The following is a 15,401-nucleotide window of genomic DNA, read 5'->3' on the forward strand; positions in this document are numbered from 1 at the left end:
TCTAGCATAGATGGCCTTGTCTGGCATCAGGAGAGAGAACAGAAAAAATAGATAATCTTCTCTCACTTTTTTTTTCCCAACATTTCATCATGTATTCATTGAAGTTAGGTAAGCCAGACTCATAAAGAGAAAGAGAACACTTCCTTTGCCACATCTCAGATGCAAGCACAGATTTCTAAGTAAACAAGATGCAAATGTTTTTATCCTACAAGTAGTTGCTGGATTTAGCTTCTCTTGAAATTTGCATGTCCTGTCATCCAAATTGCCCAACATCCCCACCAGTCTCACCCCCAAACACATACAGTACAAGCAAGCATTCACACTACTGCCTCCAGGTGGTAATTGCATGCAGGGAGGACTACAGGCACTGTTTAAATATTAATCATATTTTAATAGATGGCATTCCTGCACATCCATTATTTGTTTTCTGTTGTGGTTATGTCTGTTATTTGCAAAAGAAAAAAGAAAACATATGTGTTATCTTTTCATAACAGTCTACTTCAGAGTAAGATACAAAAGAACACTTCTGGAAACATCAGAAGCCAGGCCTGCTCCACTGAGCTCCTCATCCAATGATAACCATTATACCAACAGATGGAAATTAATAACAAGAATATACAGTGTGGAGTATGTAGAACAGAATTATAGTTTTCTTCTGTATTTTGTACCCATATAATAAATATATAACAAAGGTGTACTTGTCCTAGGAATTAAACAGAAACATTCTGGTTGGTTAGATACTGCACTTTCAGTCCTGGACATCACCTAATACCTTTTTTTTGGTGGTTTTTTTTGGTTTCTTTTTTTACAAAAAAAGAAAGGTAACTTATGCAATATTTACTATTAAGAAAACCGATAGTACACGCAAACCCGATTGTAGAAAAAGAAGAAAGAACCCAACAAACAAAAAACTCGAGTAGTCGCTTTCCAAAAAGCCCCTCTTTCGCCTGCAGGACCAAAGACAGTAACCAGTTCCGCGAGGCCATTTCAGAACCAGACCTGGCTGGACAGCTCCCGGATCCTGTGCGAATCCTGCAAACGCCACAAGTCAAAGGTGTGCAGGTGGGGGCGGGGCAGACAGCTAAAGCAGGAGATTCTTTTAAACTCATTTAAATAGTTTTCATGTACTTATGCTCGGCCAGCGAGGGACATATCCAAAAGTAAATTAAAATGCCTCGCCCTGGGAAAATGGCATGGTTAATTAACTAAGGGGTGCGACGAGGAACGACTGGAGAGCGGTACCTGTCGTGAACGTTCTTCCTGGGACTGTCTCTGTGGCCTCTGGCAGTCCTGGTGCTTACTGCAGAATTTTTCTTTATAATGTACTATTGCCTGAGCCTGGCTGAGGGGGCGAAGGGAGGGGAGCTGAGGGGAAGGGGAAGCTTGGGAGGGGGTGTGGAGAGGGAGGGAGGTGGCTGAGCCTTCGCCTGACCGCTATGTACAGCACACCGGGCCCCTCCGCTCCCCTAGCTCCGGGGTCGACACCTCTCAGTATTTGGGTAGCTGGTGCGGTTTCTGCTCCTCAGTGTGGGGGACGCGGGGCGCAGAGGGAAGACGCATCCTTCGTTGACAATGAGAAATTACGTAATTTGTCATGCGCTTGGATTGTGTTATTAGGATTATAATAATTACTATAAATATTAATAATAAAGGGTTATTATCAGCGTTAGTTCTTCTTCCGAGACTTTCCTTGCCCGATATTTACAAACACCGCACAGTGCCTCGGCGGAGGGGAACCAGGGAGGGAGGGCAGGGGAGGGAGCAAGGAGGGGGCCCCCCCGAGAGGCCAGGGGAACGGGAAAGGGGGTGCGGCAAAGACGCTGGAGCGAGGAAGGGGCGAGGAAGAGGGGCTAGGCGATCAGGACAGTACCACCGTTTGCAAAAGGGCCTCGCCAGCTGCGTCCAAACAGGAGGGGGCCGCGTGCGCTCCGTGCGGGCTGGGGGCGGGCGGCGGAGGCGGAGGGGCGCAGGGACCCTGGCACCGGAGGCCGGGGGCCGCGGGGGAGGCGGCGGGGGCCTCGGAGGGGTCGCCGGAGGCGGAGTCCCGGGGCTGCCTCTCCAGCCGGGTTTCTCTGACGTGCGCCGGGGCCTGGCCGCCGGCCGGGGGCAGCTCCCTGGCGCCGCGGGCGCCGCCGCAGTGATCCCGCTCGTACTCCTCCTGAGCCCGCTGCATCTTCCGCTTCTTCATCCTCCGCTTGTGGATGTGGAAGGTGGAGAGGGAGAGCACGATGAGGCAGAAGATGAGGGTGACCAGGACAATCAGCACCAGCGTGGAGGAGAAGGACTGGAAGAGCTGCTGTCCCACCTGCGTAACGCAGGTGCCGGCGCCCGGGCCGGGGCCCGGGGCGCTCGCGTCGCCGCCGCCGCCGCTGGCGTTGGGGGAAGCGAAGGTCCGGTTGAGGAGACAGGGCGGCAGCGCCAGCCTCAGCTCCTTGGGCGCCCTGGCACTCATCGGCGCTGGGCTGGGAGGGGCCGGGCCCACCGGGCTTCCTCTCCTGCGCGCACCGTTCCCACCGGCCAAGAAGAGGACCGAGCCCACGCCGCCCGAAACTGCTCCCTGGCGTGGGAGACTATGCGCAGGGCCGAGGGCTGAGCGAGCCACCGCCGGCAAAGCAGCCGTCAGGGGCCGAGCGGTGCCCAGGAGAGCCCCTCCGGATCCGCCTCGAACGCCCGTCCGAGCGCCCCTGTGCTTGGCCAAGGCTCCAGGCTGCAGAGAGAACAGGCTTAGTTAGGACCCCGGCGCTCGCCACCCAGGGGGGCGCGGGGGGCCGGGGGACCCGCGCCACTGCCGAGCGGCGCCCTGGGCGCACGGCCTGGCCGGCGCTGCCCGTCCCTCCGCAGCCGGAGGACCCCGCCCGCCCCTGGCCGCGCACCAGAGCCTCCGGCTCCAGGCTCGAGCCTCTGTCCGCGAAGGGGTCCGCGCCGCCCCGCGGAGGGGAGGATTACTCAGCAGATGGGGCCGACTCTCCGCGCCCTCCACAACTTTCTAATTGCAGCAGGCGCGCGGCCGCCTCGGACACGGTCCCTGCTGCCCGGGGCGACGCCTCCTCTCCGCTGCGCCCGCGGGGTGGCTGCCGGAGCAGGATCCTGCCCTTCCCAGCACCCACCCCGGGCGCCGAGCGGTCCTCCCTTCCCTTCCCTCCACCTCCAGACTCTCCCTTCCCAGACGGCGTCGGGTCCCTGGGGTCCCCTTCCCAAGGGGGGCCGCTGGCACCGCATCCCACCCCGCGGCTGTCCGCCGCCGCGCGGGACCGCGCTCCGTGCCTTTCCCAGCCTCCGTCCCGGCACCTCCTCCCACCGAGAACAGCGGCAGAAGCGCCTCTCGGCTCAAACACATCCCCGCAAACGCCCCCTTCGCCCGGTGCCCCCCACTTGACAACATCCCGCTTCTTTCTAGGGGAAGGGGGGGGGCTGGAAATCGAAGGAGGGTCCCCGCCGGCAAAGTTTGGGGAACCGACCTTCTCTCTGGCCTTCCCGGACCCAGCCGGAGGGTCCCGGGCTCTCCCCGGGACCAGCGCCAGGGAGACCCGCAGGGAGCAGCAGAGCCCTCGCCGCCCGCGCTCCAGAGGCAGCTGCAAACTGTTGCACTGCGGAGGGCGAGGCGGCGCGCGGGCCGGGCCGGGCCGGGCCGGGCCGGGCCGGGGGCGCCTGCTCAGGCCGCCGGCTCCGTCCTTCCCACGGGCGCCCGGCCGCGCCGAGCCTCGGCCGCGCCGCGTCGCTTACCTGGGGCCGCGAGCGGGCCGGAGCGAGGGAGGCGCGCGGCTGCAGAGCGGCTGCCGGGGGCGCGGAGGGAAGGGGCCGGAGACCGCGCCGCCGCCGCCGCCGCCGCTCCGGAGCTGAGCGCGCAGCCTATTGCCGGAGAGGCCGGTGACGTCAGGCAGCCGCCGCGAGGGCTCCCAGCCGCCCCGCAGGCCCCCGCCCCACCCTCACACCCCAGCGTCGCGTCCGGGCGCAGCGAGCCTCTGCCGCACGTTCCCCGTTCCCTGCCCTTCCCTGCCCGGGGGCTCTGAGGGGCCCCCACCCCCGCCCTGGGAGCACCCCACCTTCCGCACTCCTGTGCCTAGGAAGGGTTGAAGCTCCGGTTCTCTGGCTGCCGGATTCCTCGCCCTCAGCCCTTTCCTGCCGGGTCCCAGGAACGCATTTTTACACCCTAGAGATCAGCTCCTCTGGGGGCCACACCAGAGTTTCCTCCCTCAGCAGCTGAGGGTCACCCCTCTCCCAGTCCTGCTTCTGCTGGCCTGGCTCTGAGCAGAAACCGCGCGCAGCCGCGAGATGAGAGGGGCAGAGCCTGACACACGAACTGGAACGTGTCTTTAACATCAGATAACTCCCATGAACCGTTTTCCTTTGCACTGGAGTCTCCAACTGATCTTTCGCTGCGCCTGACCCGCGTCCTTCCTCTCTTCCCCCACACGCTCATCTCCAGGTCCCACACCCACTCGGCGTATGAAACGCTCCTATTCCCACAACCCAGGCACTCGTGAGCACACAAGGCTCACACAGCGGGGAAATGAAGAAGTCCCTCGGAGGAGCGCAGAAATGAACTGCCTGTGAAAATTCCCAGAGCTGTGCTTACAAAGCACCCCTCCGTTGGCCCCAAGGCTGTTAAAGTGCTCCAGGCCTGGGCTGTCCTATTAACAATGGCCTTTCGGCACCACCGATTGAACTTCCTCAGAGTCTTATCAGCCTGCACGAATATGGACAAAGGCTAATCAACTATTAGAACCCCTGGGGAAACACAAATAATGTATTTGGTTACAGTGGCCACCTTCAAAATGAAGTATCTCATTTGTGTACTGGAGAAGCTGGCTTGGAACGGCGCTTAAAAACACCGCGGGGTCCTACGAGGCACTTGGGCGTCTTAGTAAATGTGCATCTTTCTTCTCTCTAGGTCTTGCGTTCTTCCTCGCGTGGAGTCTAACACGGTGCCTGCGCAATACTTCCCTTGCTACATCCAGTGATGAAGTCTACAGTTTCCTTCCTGCTGCGCATCAGAATTGCGAGATGGCAGGAATGATTGGCGCCCACCTATCTACCTGTATTTGCAAGCAGAGGGTTTTGCAAGAAAGAGAGTTTGACCCGGGGAGGACAAGTTGTTTGTCTTGGGAGAGAGGGGCCCCTTCCAACCCTGTGTTCCTATCGAGTCCTACTTCAGCTGCCCCTTTCCCTCTCCTTGCCCAAGGCTTTTATATATGGAGGAAGAAATATACTATTTCTCCAAAAAATTCTGTTCCCATTTACATGAATAAAAGTTATCAGCTTTTTCTTCATAATTGTCTCAATCTTCTTTTTTTTTAAAGTATCCTTATTTAAGTGAATAATTCAGTGCGTGCTGAATAATGCATGATTGCTCAGAGCTTGAATCTATGCCCTGGGCTGCCAGAGCCACACAGTTAATGATGGACAATGACCCCAATGCTGGCTTAGCTTTCCTTCCTGGAATGAGGGCACCCAATGCCCTGTAAAAGGCACCTGCCACATTTGGACATTCTGACTTTGATGGGCTCAGAGATGGAATGGCGAGAGCCTTGCTTTTGCTGTGATCACTGAGTGAGACTTCACCATCGACACCTGACATCCAGGGCTCCATTTCTGGGTACTCTCTTTGCTCCTAAAAAGTTGAGTCTAAACATTTTGTAAAGCAAATCCAATTTTGAATACTCCAAAAAGGGAGCTGCTATTTAAAGAGACACTTTAGAAAAACTGTCTTGTAAAGCAAAGAAGCTTTACATAATTAGACTTAACTTTCACTAGTCTGTTTTCTAGACTTGGAGAAATGAGTTACCAGGTTTTCCCTGGGAGGAACATACGTATCCCTACAATACGTTTTAACGGGATTACAATATGTATATAATGGGATTCCTTTTGCAGACCAAGCTTCTGGGACATGCAAAGAACCTACCATTTTTTTTTTTCTTTTGGTATAAATAATAACTGTCTGCTGTATATACCAGGAGTGATCAAAGTGTCTACGCCATTTTATACAACCTCTGAAAGACAAGTTCTGGTCCTAGAGAACTTACAGTCTACAGCAGATTAATGTGATCCACAGGACAATGGTATTTAACTGAAAAGGACTTGGGTAGATTCAAGACATCAATTTTCAGGTCTTAATCTCAGCACTCTTTTCTTTCTTTCTTTTTCAAGAAGAATAGGCTGTAGGTTCATAATTTGTTCTTACCCAGAGAATGAATGTGCTAAATACATAGACTTGGATGTCTCTAGGTAGTGCGATTCAAGCCCCAGAAATAGCCATGGCAGCAAGAACTGATCTCACTGAGCTGCTTTTTGATTTTGGCACATCTCGCGCAGTGGCAAGGCCTCTTCCAGACAACACGTTGTCACTCTTTTTGCCACCAGACTTCTCAAGCCACAGTTCTAAGAGTGGACAACCAAGAAACCTCTGAGATTCCCAGTCTCTTCCCTTGTGATGAGAAAGCCCCTCTGAACTCAAGCACATTCCAAATATTCAGCAACGTAGAATGCTTGCCCTCAATTTCACGAGCGATCTCTATCTATGTTAGAGAGAAGTGCCTCATGGGCACCTGGTGCGTCAATCCACAAACACATTGAATCAATAACAACAGCCCTGGCCAGGTGGCACCGTTGGCTGGAGTGTTGTCCCATACACCAAAAGGTTGTGGGTTCCATTCCTAGTCAGGGCACATACCTAGGTTGTGGGTTCGATCCCCTGTTGGTGCAGATATGGGAGGCAACCAATCAATGTTTCTCTCTTTCTCTCTCTCCTTTATCAATTTTTAAAAAACATATCCATGGGTGAGAATTAGAAAAATAATAATAATAACAACAGCAGCAATATATGCTATTATTATTATTACTTGAAAAATACCTACTATGTGCCAAACTGTACTAAACTCTCCCTATATTAGCATTAATCCTCAAATAACCCTGCAAAGTTATATTTTGCCCAAATACAAAATTATTTATTCATTTATTTACTTATTTGCTCGAGAAAAATCTTTGAGTACCTGCTATATATCAGGTGAGAAAACTAAAGCTCAGAGTAGCTCAAGACCATGCCCAAGTCACTTAATAGTAAGTATATTACTGGGATTAAACCCAAGCAAACATTCAAAAATTAGTATTATTTTAAGGACTAGTCATTTCTCTCTTTCTCTCATGTTCACAAATACACACACACACACACACACACACATCTCTATCTTTATTCCAATTTAGCTCTATCTCTATCGACTTCTGATTGGAAAAAAGTAAACAAATAAACCTAGAGAAAAAAGAGCTGTTTGGTTCAAGCAGAAGAAGGGGAATGGAAAGCCCCACTGAGAGGGCCCTCCCACCCCAGCAGCAGTCCCCCGACTGCTCCACACACTCCATAGGACTGAGCAGGGTCCTGTTTGGAAACCCCTTCCCTGCGTTAGGTCACAGAGGCAGGACATTCTTGACCTCAGTGCACCAGGACACATGCCAGGCTCCTCGGGAGAGTTATAGAAACTTCTCCAGAGGATGCTCAGGTGATCCTAACATTTTGCCTAGTTGTTGTATCTCAGCTACCCTGGACCCCTCTCTACGTACAGAGAGTGTGCTCCCCCAGTTGTCATGTTGCTGCTAAATCAACTACTGACCCAGCCATCAAATAATTAACAAACACGGCACTGAATGAAGCTCTTGACCTTGTTCAAGTTTTCTCTTTGGTTTGTTTTTTATTTTCAATTCAGTCTTCTCCTCTATAAAATGAGAAGAATAATAACAGTATCTTCTTTGCAGTGTTTCTTTAAACGCTGAGCATATAGTTAGCATTCAGTAAATGGTAGCTCTTTACATTTTAAAAAATTAGTAAGATTAATATTTTATCCCTATCAATAGAAACATTATACTGCCTTGACATCAAAATTCAAGACAATTTTGATAATTTTGAGTGTCCTTTATGGGAGGATAACTATTAGGGTGAGAAATAATGCGTAATTCATTAAACAATGAGAACTAATAAGTAATTCAAGGAACTGGGAATATTAATCCTAGAGATGGAAAGTTGTTGGGGATGCATCATAATATCGTCAAACGTTTGAGGCGTCATCAGCAGAAAATGAATTTACCCTACCTTAGGTACCCCTGAAAGAACTGAAATAGGGTGGAACATACATAATGTAGTTAATATATTTTAATTCACTATTTCAGTACTGGAAAAATTTTTCTAATCATGTAGCAGGTTATCATCTAAACCAGCAGTCTTCACAGTGGGAGACACATATCCTTAGGAATACATTAAGATTTTTTTCAAGGTTTATATTGCTATGTATAGTTTCAAATGAATAATTTCCCAAGTCTTCAATCTCTCAATGTACTCTTTTTCAAAAGGCATCTATCTGAGGTTAAAACTTATTCTTTGTCACCTCTCCTTGTATTGCTCCTACTTTACAAAAGAAAATCTATATTCGCCAACCCTCAGCCTTACTATCATTACTCAGGGTGTAAAAGTCTTTGGAGAGCCAAACAAAGGAATACCTTGAGGATGTCTAACTCCTGAGGAGGTGACAGCAAAGCAAGAAGATTGTAAGAAATATTGATGGGGCAGTGCCTTATTTCATCCAGGTGACAGGCTCATTTTAGGCTCAATGTCTATCTATATATCAATTTATCTTAGAATTAGAATTCGGAAATGAGGTAGTTGTCACAGGGATACAAGGATTCTAGTTTATTTAAATTGAAAAATGAATCCAGGCTTTTTTTTTTCCACCCCACAGAAAGTAAGCCTGATTTGTCTATTAGGATTGACAATTTGAACTGCATTTGCCAGATAGATACTATGGAAGACATATTATACAAAATAAATGAACTAAATCTATCAACCTGATGTTTTGACAAAATATATTTAATGTACATATGTGATATGGAATATACCAGAAGTTACATTCTTTGCAACTATTAACTGATGATTAAAAAGTTTTAGGTGTCAAATTAAAATATGCAAAGGGGTCCCTGGTTTTTCAAAAATTCTTTTAGGGAGTATTCAGGCAAAAATTTAAAATATTTCTACTCTTAAGTGTCCAACTCCTGTGACACCATCTGGAAGGGCTCAAACCCAAACGACCCATCAGAGGTGTCATAGAAGAGATTTCTTACTAGGGTAGGAGCATAAACCTGGTGGATTCTCCTGTTTTAAAGAAGGCTGAGAACCTACACATCTCTTTATACCCATCAGGGCACTTTCAAGCTCTAGAAGAACTTCATCCCTTTACATCTCATAAGGGAAACATTCTGCAATCAAGCCTCAGATCCATTTAAATCTGGATATTAGTGCAAAAAGTCAAGATTCCTTTGCTACACTATCCTTGTGTAGGAAACTCGTTCATTCATGAAATATTCATTGCATGTCCACCATGAGCCACATTGTAGTACGTGATCAGTGTATCAGTGACCAAGGAAAAGTCTTTGTAATTAGGAACATGTGTTCCAGTTACACATAGGATGACATTCTGATTATCTGGCCAAAGACAAAGAGAGATAATATTTCTCCTTTCTCTTGATATTTTGAAATGAAATATCACTTGTGTCAAAGAACAAAAGAATGTAAACTAAGTGGACTGATGGGTGTGAAGCTAGAGGGGTAGACACCTAAAGATAGATGGACCAACATGTGTCAAAGAATTCATAAGATCTTTGTGACCAACAGGACTTGGAAAATGAGACTTCTGGATCATGATCAGAAACCTAGTGGCATATGCTTGTTTCAAGAGTTGCAGGCTGTGAATCTGTCTTTTATGGGAAAGATAAACTGAAAATAGTTTCACCATGAACAAAAATATATGCTTAGACCAGGGTTTCTCAATCTCAGCAGGACTGCTTTTGGGGCCAAATAATTCTTTGTTGTGAGATGCTGTGTTGTGCATTAGGCTGTTGTGATAAGCAGAATTCTAAAGATGATCCCCCAAGATTGAGTCCCCTCATTACTCAGTCAAAAACTAACCTAGGTACCGCTGTAAAGAGATTTTGTAGATGTAATTAAAGTCCCAAATAGTTGACCTTAAGATATGGAGATTGCTCAGATAGGCCCGATCCAATCAAGTGAGCCCTTTAAAAGCAAAGAGTTTTCCCTGGCTGGTGGCAGAAGAGGATGTCAAAGATTCAAAGCACAAGGGAAATTCAGTGGGCTGCTGTTGACTTAGGAGATGGAGGAATACTTGAGCAAACGAATGTGGATGCCCTTTAGAAGCTGAAAATATCTGAACAACCAGCAAGAAAGTGGGAACATCAAGGAACTTACAACTACAAGGAACTGAATTCTGCTTAGAAGTGGATTCTTCCCTGGAGTTTCCATATAAGGGCCCAACCTGGCTGATACCTTGATTTCAGCCCTGTGAGACCCTAAGTAGAGAACCTTTTTGAGCATCTCTCCCAACCCCTCCAGATTTCTAACACTGAACTCTGGGACAATAAATGATGTTATTTTAAGGTGCTGTGCTACACAGCAATGGGAACATACATATGTTTAGTAGCATCCCAGGGCTCTGCTTACTAGATGCCAACAGCACTCCTCCCCAGTTGTGGCCATCAAAATGACCTCTAGACATTGCCTAATGTCACTGGGGGAGTGGGGTGCAAAATCACTCTTGATTGAGAACCACTGGCTTAGACATATAACTTTATAGTTATATATTTCTGCATAGTTAGGAAACAGTGGTTAAAAGGAACAGATGAACATCTTAAGCCCTACCCATACTTTATGACAATTTCAATTACTATTTATTCTGAGTTGTTGGATTTGACAAAGAGAGGCTCTAATGTGGAATGAGAGTATCAGGAATTCTCTGATAACTCAATCGGTAACAAATTGAAAAACCATTAGGTCCCAGGGATCAGTTAAGAGGGTTTGGAGGACAGTAAATAGTGTCAACAAAAATGGTTACCTTCCATGTTAAAGAAGGCTCATGGGGAAAAAAAGAAAAAGAAAGGAAGTCATCTTGCTTGATTTGAGTGTAGCTTTGGATTTTGTTTTCTATAACACAAAAGTTCACTGCAAGAGAGAAAACCTTTGGTGTGGGTCACAGATCTGTTGATGGGCACAGTGCTTTGGAAGATTCTGATGGAACACAGTGATAGTAAGTGACTTATTCCACATTTTAATTCCTTCTCTTTCTCTCTTCCTTAGGAGGCCAACATCACTATATTTATTTTGAGAATCAAGAAAGCCCAATGGCCCCATGGTTTTCAACCTTCTATCTCGCATAGTCCTTTTTTCCACTGTCTTTATATCATTTTATGCTTGAGAAAGAAAACACATGAAGGAATGTGAAAATGACTCTAAAACGGCCTAGGCATCGTCAAACAGAGCCTGACTGACGGGGAAAGGGGTGCGTGAGACAGCTCGGGCTTCCTGTGAACTCTACGCTGACTTTCTCCACGTTAGCTGCTATAAACTATGCTTTTTATACAGAACATATGGGGAGTAAAGCCAGGGTGTTTCAAGGAAGACAAAGCAACAGTGAAGTAAAGCAGCTGCATTGGTGAACAGGCACAATGACGTAATTAAATGAAACTTTGGGTTTTTTCATTTGTTTCACTATACCTTCGGCTACTGTCCAGAAATATTTTTTCTGCCACTGAATGAAAAATTGATGGGTATCATGACTTTTTTGGATCCCTTTTTGTTAAAAGACAGTCCTACATCCTTTTAAACCAGGTCACCATGTCCATTCAGTAATTAGAATCTAGTCTAAGGTAGAAAAATTCAAAAACTGGTTAATCGTATATTTTCTCTCTCCACACAGCTTCGTCTTATTTTAGACTGAAAGCCCAGAGCAATGAAACGGAGGAGTATCTGGCTGCTTCTGGTCTTCTCTGGCTTTCATTTATCCTCCTTCCCCCCTCCACCTGCCCCTAGATTGGTGGTTTCTGGAGTCAAAGCAAAGGAGAGGGGAAATGGTAAAGGACAGGACAATTTTACTTAGCCTGGTTCACACTGTTGGGACCTGATTGAAGTTCAGGGTGACTCGAGATGGAGAGCCTCCTCCCTGACCTGTTTCCATCCACCCCCGTTGCTCAGTTGTTACTGGGGACTATGTCTTCACTCCCTAGGAACTTGGTATTTCTTTCAGTTGCTTACTGCTTAATCCTAAGGTAAAACTCTAGGAAAGAGCATTCAGTTCCCACCTAAGAATCTTCCCACCTGAGGAGTAAGGAGCTGTGTATTTATGCACCAATGCCATCTCATCTACTGCAGACAATTATTCTGCAAGCCCCAGGGAACTATACCAAGAGCATGATAGAATCAACTACAGAAGTCCTTCCCAGTGCATTAAACTGACATCATGGAAGGTTCCCATTTCAAAAATGCACTTTATCCAGCCTAACAGTCCTCATTGATGACCTATTATTCTCAAGGCCATTCTCAGGTATGTTCCCCTGTTCTGCCACATATATTAGCCAAGTCTTGCAACTCTTTTGTTTATGATCCCTTTCTTCCTGGAGCAGGTATAGCATTTTCCCAGGCGTTTACACTGAATTTTGACCCATTATGTTCTAGAATCTGAGGGGATAGAGGTAAACCTTAAAGAAGGCAAGTATCGTCTCATGAGGTATCTGCCTGCTTTAGGTGAGGTCCCTTAGTGTTTGCCAGCCATTGAGAATCTGCTGTCCTATATCGATGAGGAGCGAACCATTTCTGGAGGCTTGGGAGTTCAGGAGAATCTGTAAATTTAAAGTCCTCAAGCACATTTGTCCCAGATATCCCCATCTCAGATCTCAGGGCCACACTTCTTGCCTATCAAGGCCCCAACTTGAGCATGAAAGACTTGCCAGGGCAGAGAATGAAGTCTGTGCAACTCAGCCTCTCTCACACTCAGGTCCAGACCTGATTGGCAGCTGGATCTGCCCTCTGGCTACAGGAAATGCAGTGTCTGACTGCTGACTTAGAGTTCTTCTGGGACTTCACACTGAGAATAATTTGTTCGCTAGCTGAATTGAGACTGTTAACTTTTTCCTTCAGTTCACTGTGACAATTAAAAACAATAAATTCACAGTCCTCAACAATTACCATTTTTAAACTGCCAAAGGTATTGTATAAACCTATATCCCGTTCAGTTGGCCATGGAAGAGAATATTTATAATTGTGATGCTCAGCATGCCAGGCATTATCACCACCTCTCTTATCACCACCAGTAATGGGGTCCTTTTTGCGATCTGGTTGGCAAGTTCCAGAATCTTACCATAAGTGTGTTCTTCCTTGGATCTCTTCTAGTGCCAACTCTCAGTTTGGGTTCCTCCAGAGGCAGACCTTGAGGCAAACATGTGAATGAATTAATTTACTGGGGAGTTGCAGAGAACACAGGAGGGCAATGAGGAAAAGAAGACAGCCAGGAAAGAGAACACACAAAGCCAGCTGCCATTAACGTTACCAGGGAAACTTTGGGAAATGCTCTCAGAATTATCCCAGCTTAGATACAAGGGAGCTGTAGTATTTGCAGGTACATAATACATCTCAGTTTTACATTGCAAGCCAATCTTATTGTAAGACTGCTCCAAGGAGGGGTTAATTCCTTCACACTTCTGGCAGCAGCATGGCCTCCTCTAGTTGTAGAAAAATCAATAGGAACAATGTTCCTAGTAACTAAAAAGTCCGTAGGAGCTCACCGAAAGGGAAGGGTAAGGGATAGGAGTGAAGCACTGACGACATCGGCTACAAACTCCTCCATGAGGCCCGCATTCACTCCAAGGGAAGGATTCATGCCCTTTGGCCCAGAATGAGATTGAGATCGAGGACTGTGGATTAATGTGATTGGAACAACCCTTCCCTGGTTCTGCCACCAAAGCAGCCATCACACTTTTGTCCTCAAGATTTCCTGCCTGAGAGTCAGACCCAAGTAAACAGAGCTTCCCTTTCCACCGACTGCAGCCACATACACCGCTAGTCCTTTGAAGGGTCTGATAGCAGTCCAGCCCCACAGGTGGGAGCAAAGGTGTGCACTTTTAACACAGCAACAGCCAGCTCCTGGGAAATCTTTCCACCAATCTACACCTCTCCCCTTTGTGACCCTTGTTTATATCTTGATATGTGTAAGAGACCAAGCAGCATGAAGGTGGTTATTGAACATTTCTGCTGTAAATTATGACACATAAATATGAAGACTGGTCTCACACTTTCTTTGGTATTTGGGATCTTTCAGTAGAAATGAAGGCAGGAAGAATTCTAGTCTAATATCTTTGTACGATAGCAATGGAGACTGTAGGCACAACCGACACTTCTCTAGAGACAGTGTTTGGAGCTGAGAGCATGCGGAAATTTTTCAAAGAAGTGATTTCCCAAATGATGGTGATGAGAATGGGAAGGGATCATAGAGGGCACTACTATTTATAGAATACCAAGCACTTTACACATATTTCTTTTTCATCTTTATAACAGCTCTCTGACCTAGGTCTAGCTAGTCCCATTTTTGTGAAGGAATTGAGCTCAAAGTTTTGCCCAAAACGTAAATTGTTAGTAATCGGCTGGGCCTGGACTGAAATGCTTGACAGCCCTGGATCCAAACTCACAATCATTCCATTACAGCAAGGATGGAGATCACCAACTCTAACTGCTACCAGGGACCAGGAAAAAAAACTAATGTACGATATATATGACAAGGTATAAGGGAGTGAAAATGGCTGAAAGGGTAAGCATATTCCAGTGCTGACCAAGCAAAACAGAGCACCGTAACCTTGAGCTGAATCAAGTCCATGAGCCCTTAGCTTGCGGATTTGGACCAACTCCAGTGCAGCCTATTTGAAATAAAACAAGCTCCGGTATGGAGCCTTTCTCAGCCATGACTAATTCTGAAAACTTTAATGAATCATTTAGCCTCTGCCAGCCTCAGTTTCTACCCCATAACATGGGGATAACAAGCTTCTATTTTATAGTATAAAGTTAAGGTTTTAAAACATATTTGGAAATTTCTTAGCACACAGAAGGTACTCTGCAAATGGAAACCCTTACATTCTCCAGTCACAGCGGGATTTTAGTCTTGTCCTTTCTTCCTTTCTCTAAACCTCTCTCTCTATTCCGAATGCTTTTACAGCATAGAAAGAAGTAAATGAGGGGGACACCCAGAGCACACAAGTGTTCTACACAGACCTCATGGATGATATGAAATTATGGGGGCTCGATATCAGGACTAGTGACAGAAGGTCAGCCTCCACCTGACCCCTAAACTGTGTGCTCAGAGGGACCCACGTGGGAAAGGAGAGATGGCACTGCACACTCGGGTCTGGGGGGCAGTAAGAACCAGAAGCAGGGGTGTTTTTTTGTTTCTAATGCCAGTTGATCCACATTGCTGGTTTTACAGTCATATTTTCTGTAAAATAAGTTTATGATCATTATTACCATCAAGAAACCAAAAATTTTAAGAAAAACACAGATGTTCTAGCTAACAAATAGTTGAAGTTATATT

The 15,401-nt window shown here is 47.0% G+C and overlaps 1 protein-coding gene across 1 annotated transcript; it reads right to left on the reverse strand.

Moving 5' to 3' along the window:
- Nucleotides 1-1,298: 1,298 nt before the first annotated feature.
- C11H11orf87 (chromosome 11 C11orf87 homolog) lies at nt 1,299-2,515 on the reverse strand. Its single transcript, XM_016203572.2, has one exon. The coding sequence runs from the start codon at nt 2,450-2,452 to the stop codon at nt 1,859-1,861; it is 594 nt and encodes a 197-aa protein (XP_016059058.2). The 5' UTR covers nt 2,453-2,515; the 3' UTR covers nt 1,299-1,858.
- Between the last annotated feature and the right edge of the window lie 12,886 nt (nt 2,516-15,401).

Source organism: Miniopterus natalensis, chromosome 11 (genome assembly GCF_054644295.1).
Source record: "Miniopterus natalensis isolate mMinNat1 chromosome 11, mMinNat1.hap1, whole genome shotgun sequence".
NCBI lineage: Eukaryota > Metazoa > Chordata > Mammalia > Chiroptera > Miniopteridae > Miniopterus > Miniopterus natalensis.

Bases quoted from the DNA above. Each gene is read 5' to 3' on its own strand.
- C11H11orf87 (XM_016203572.2), bottom strand. From the start codon at position 2,452: ATGAGTGCCAGGGCGCCCAAGGAGCTGAGGCTGGCGCTGCCGCCCTGT.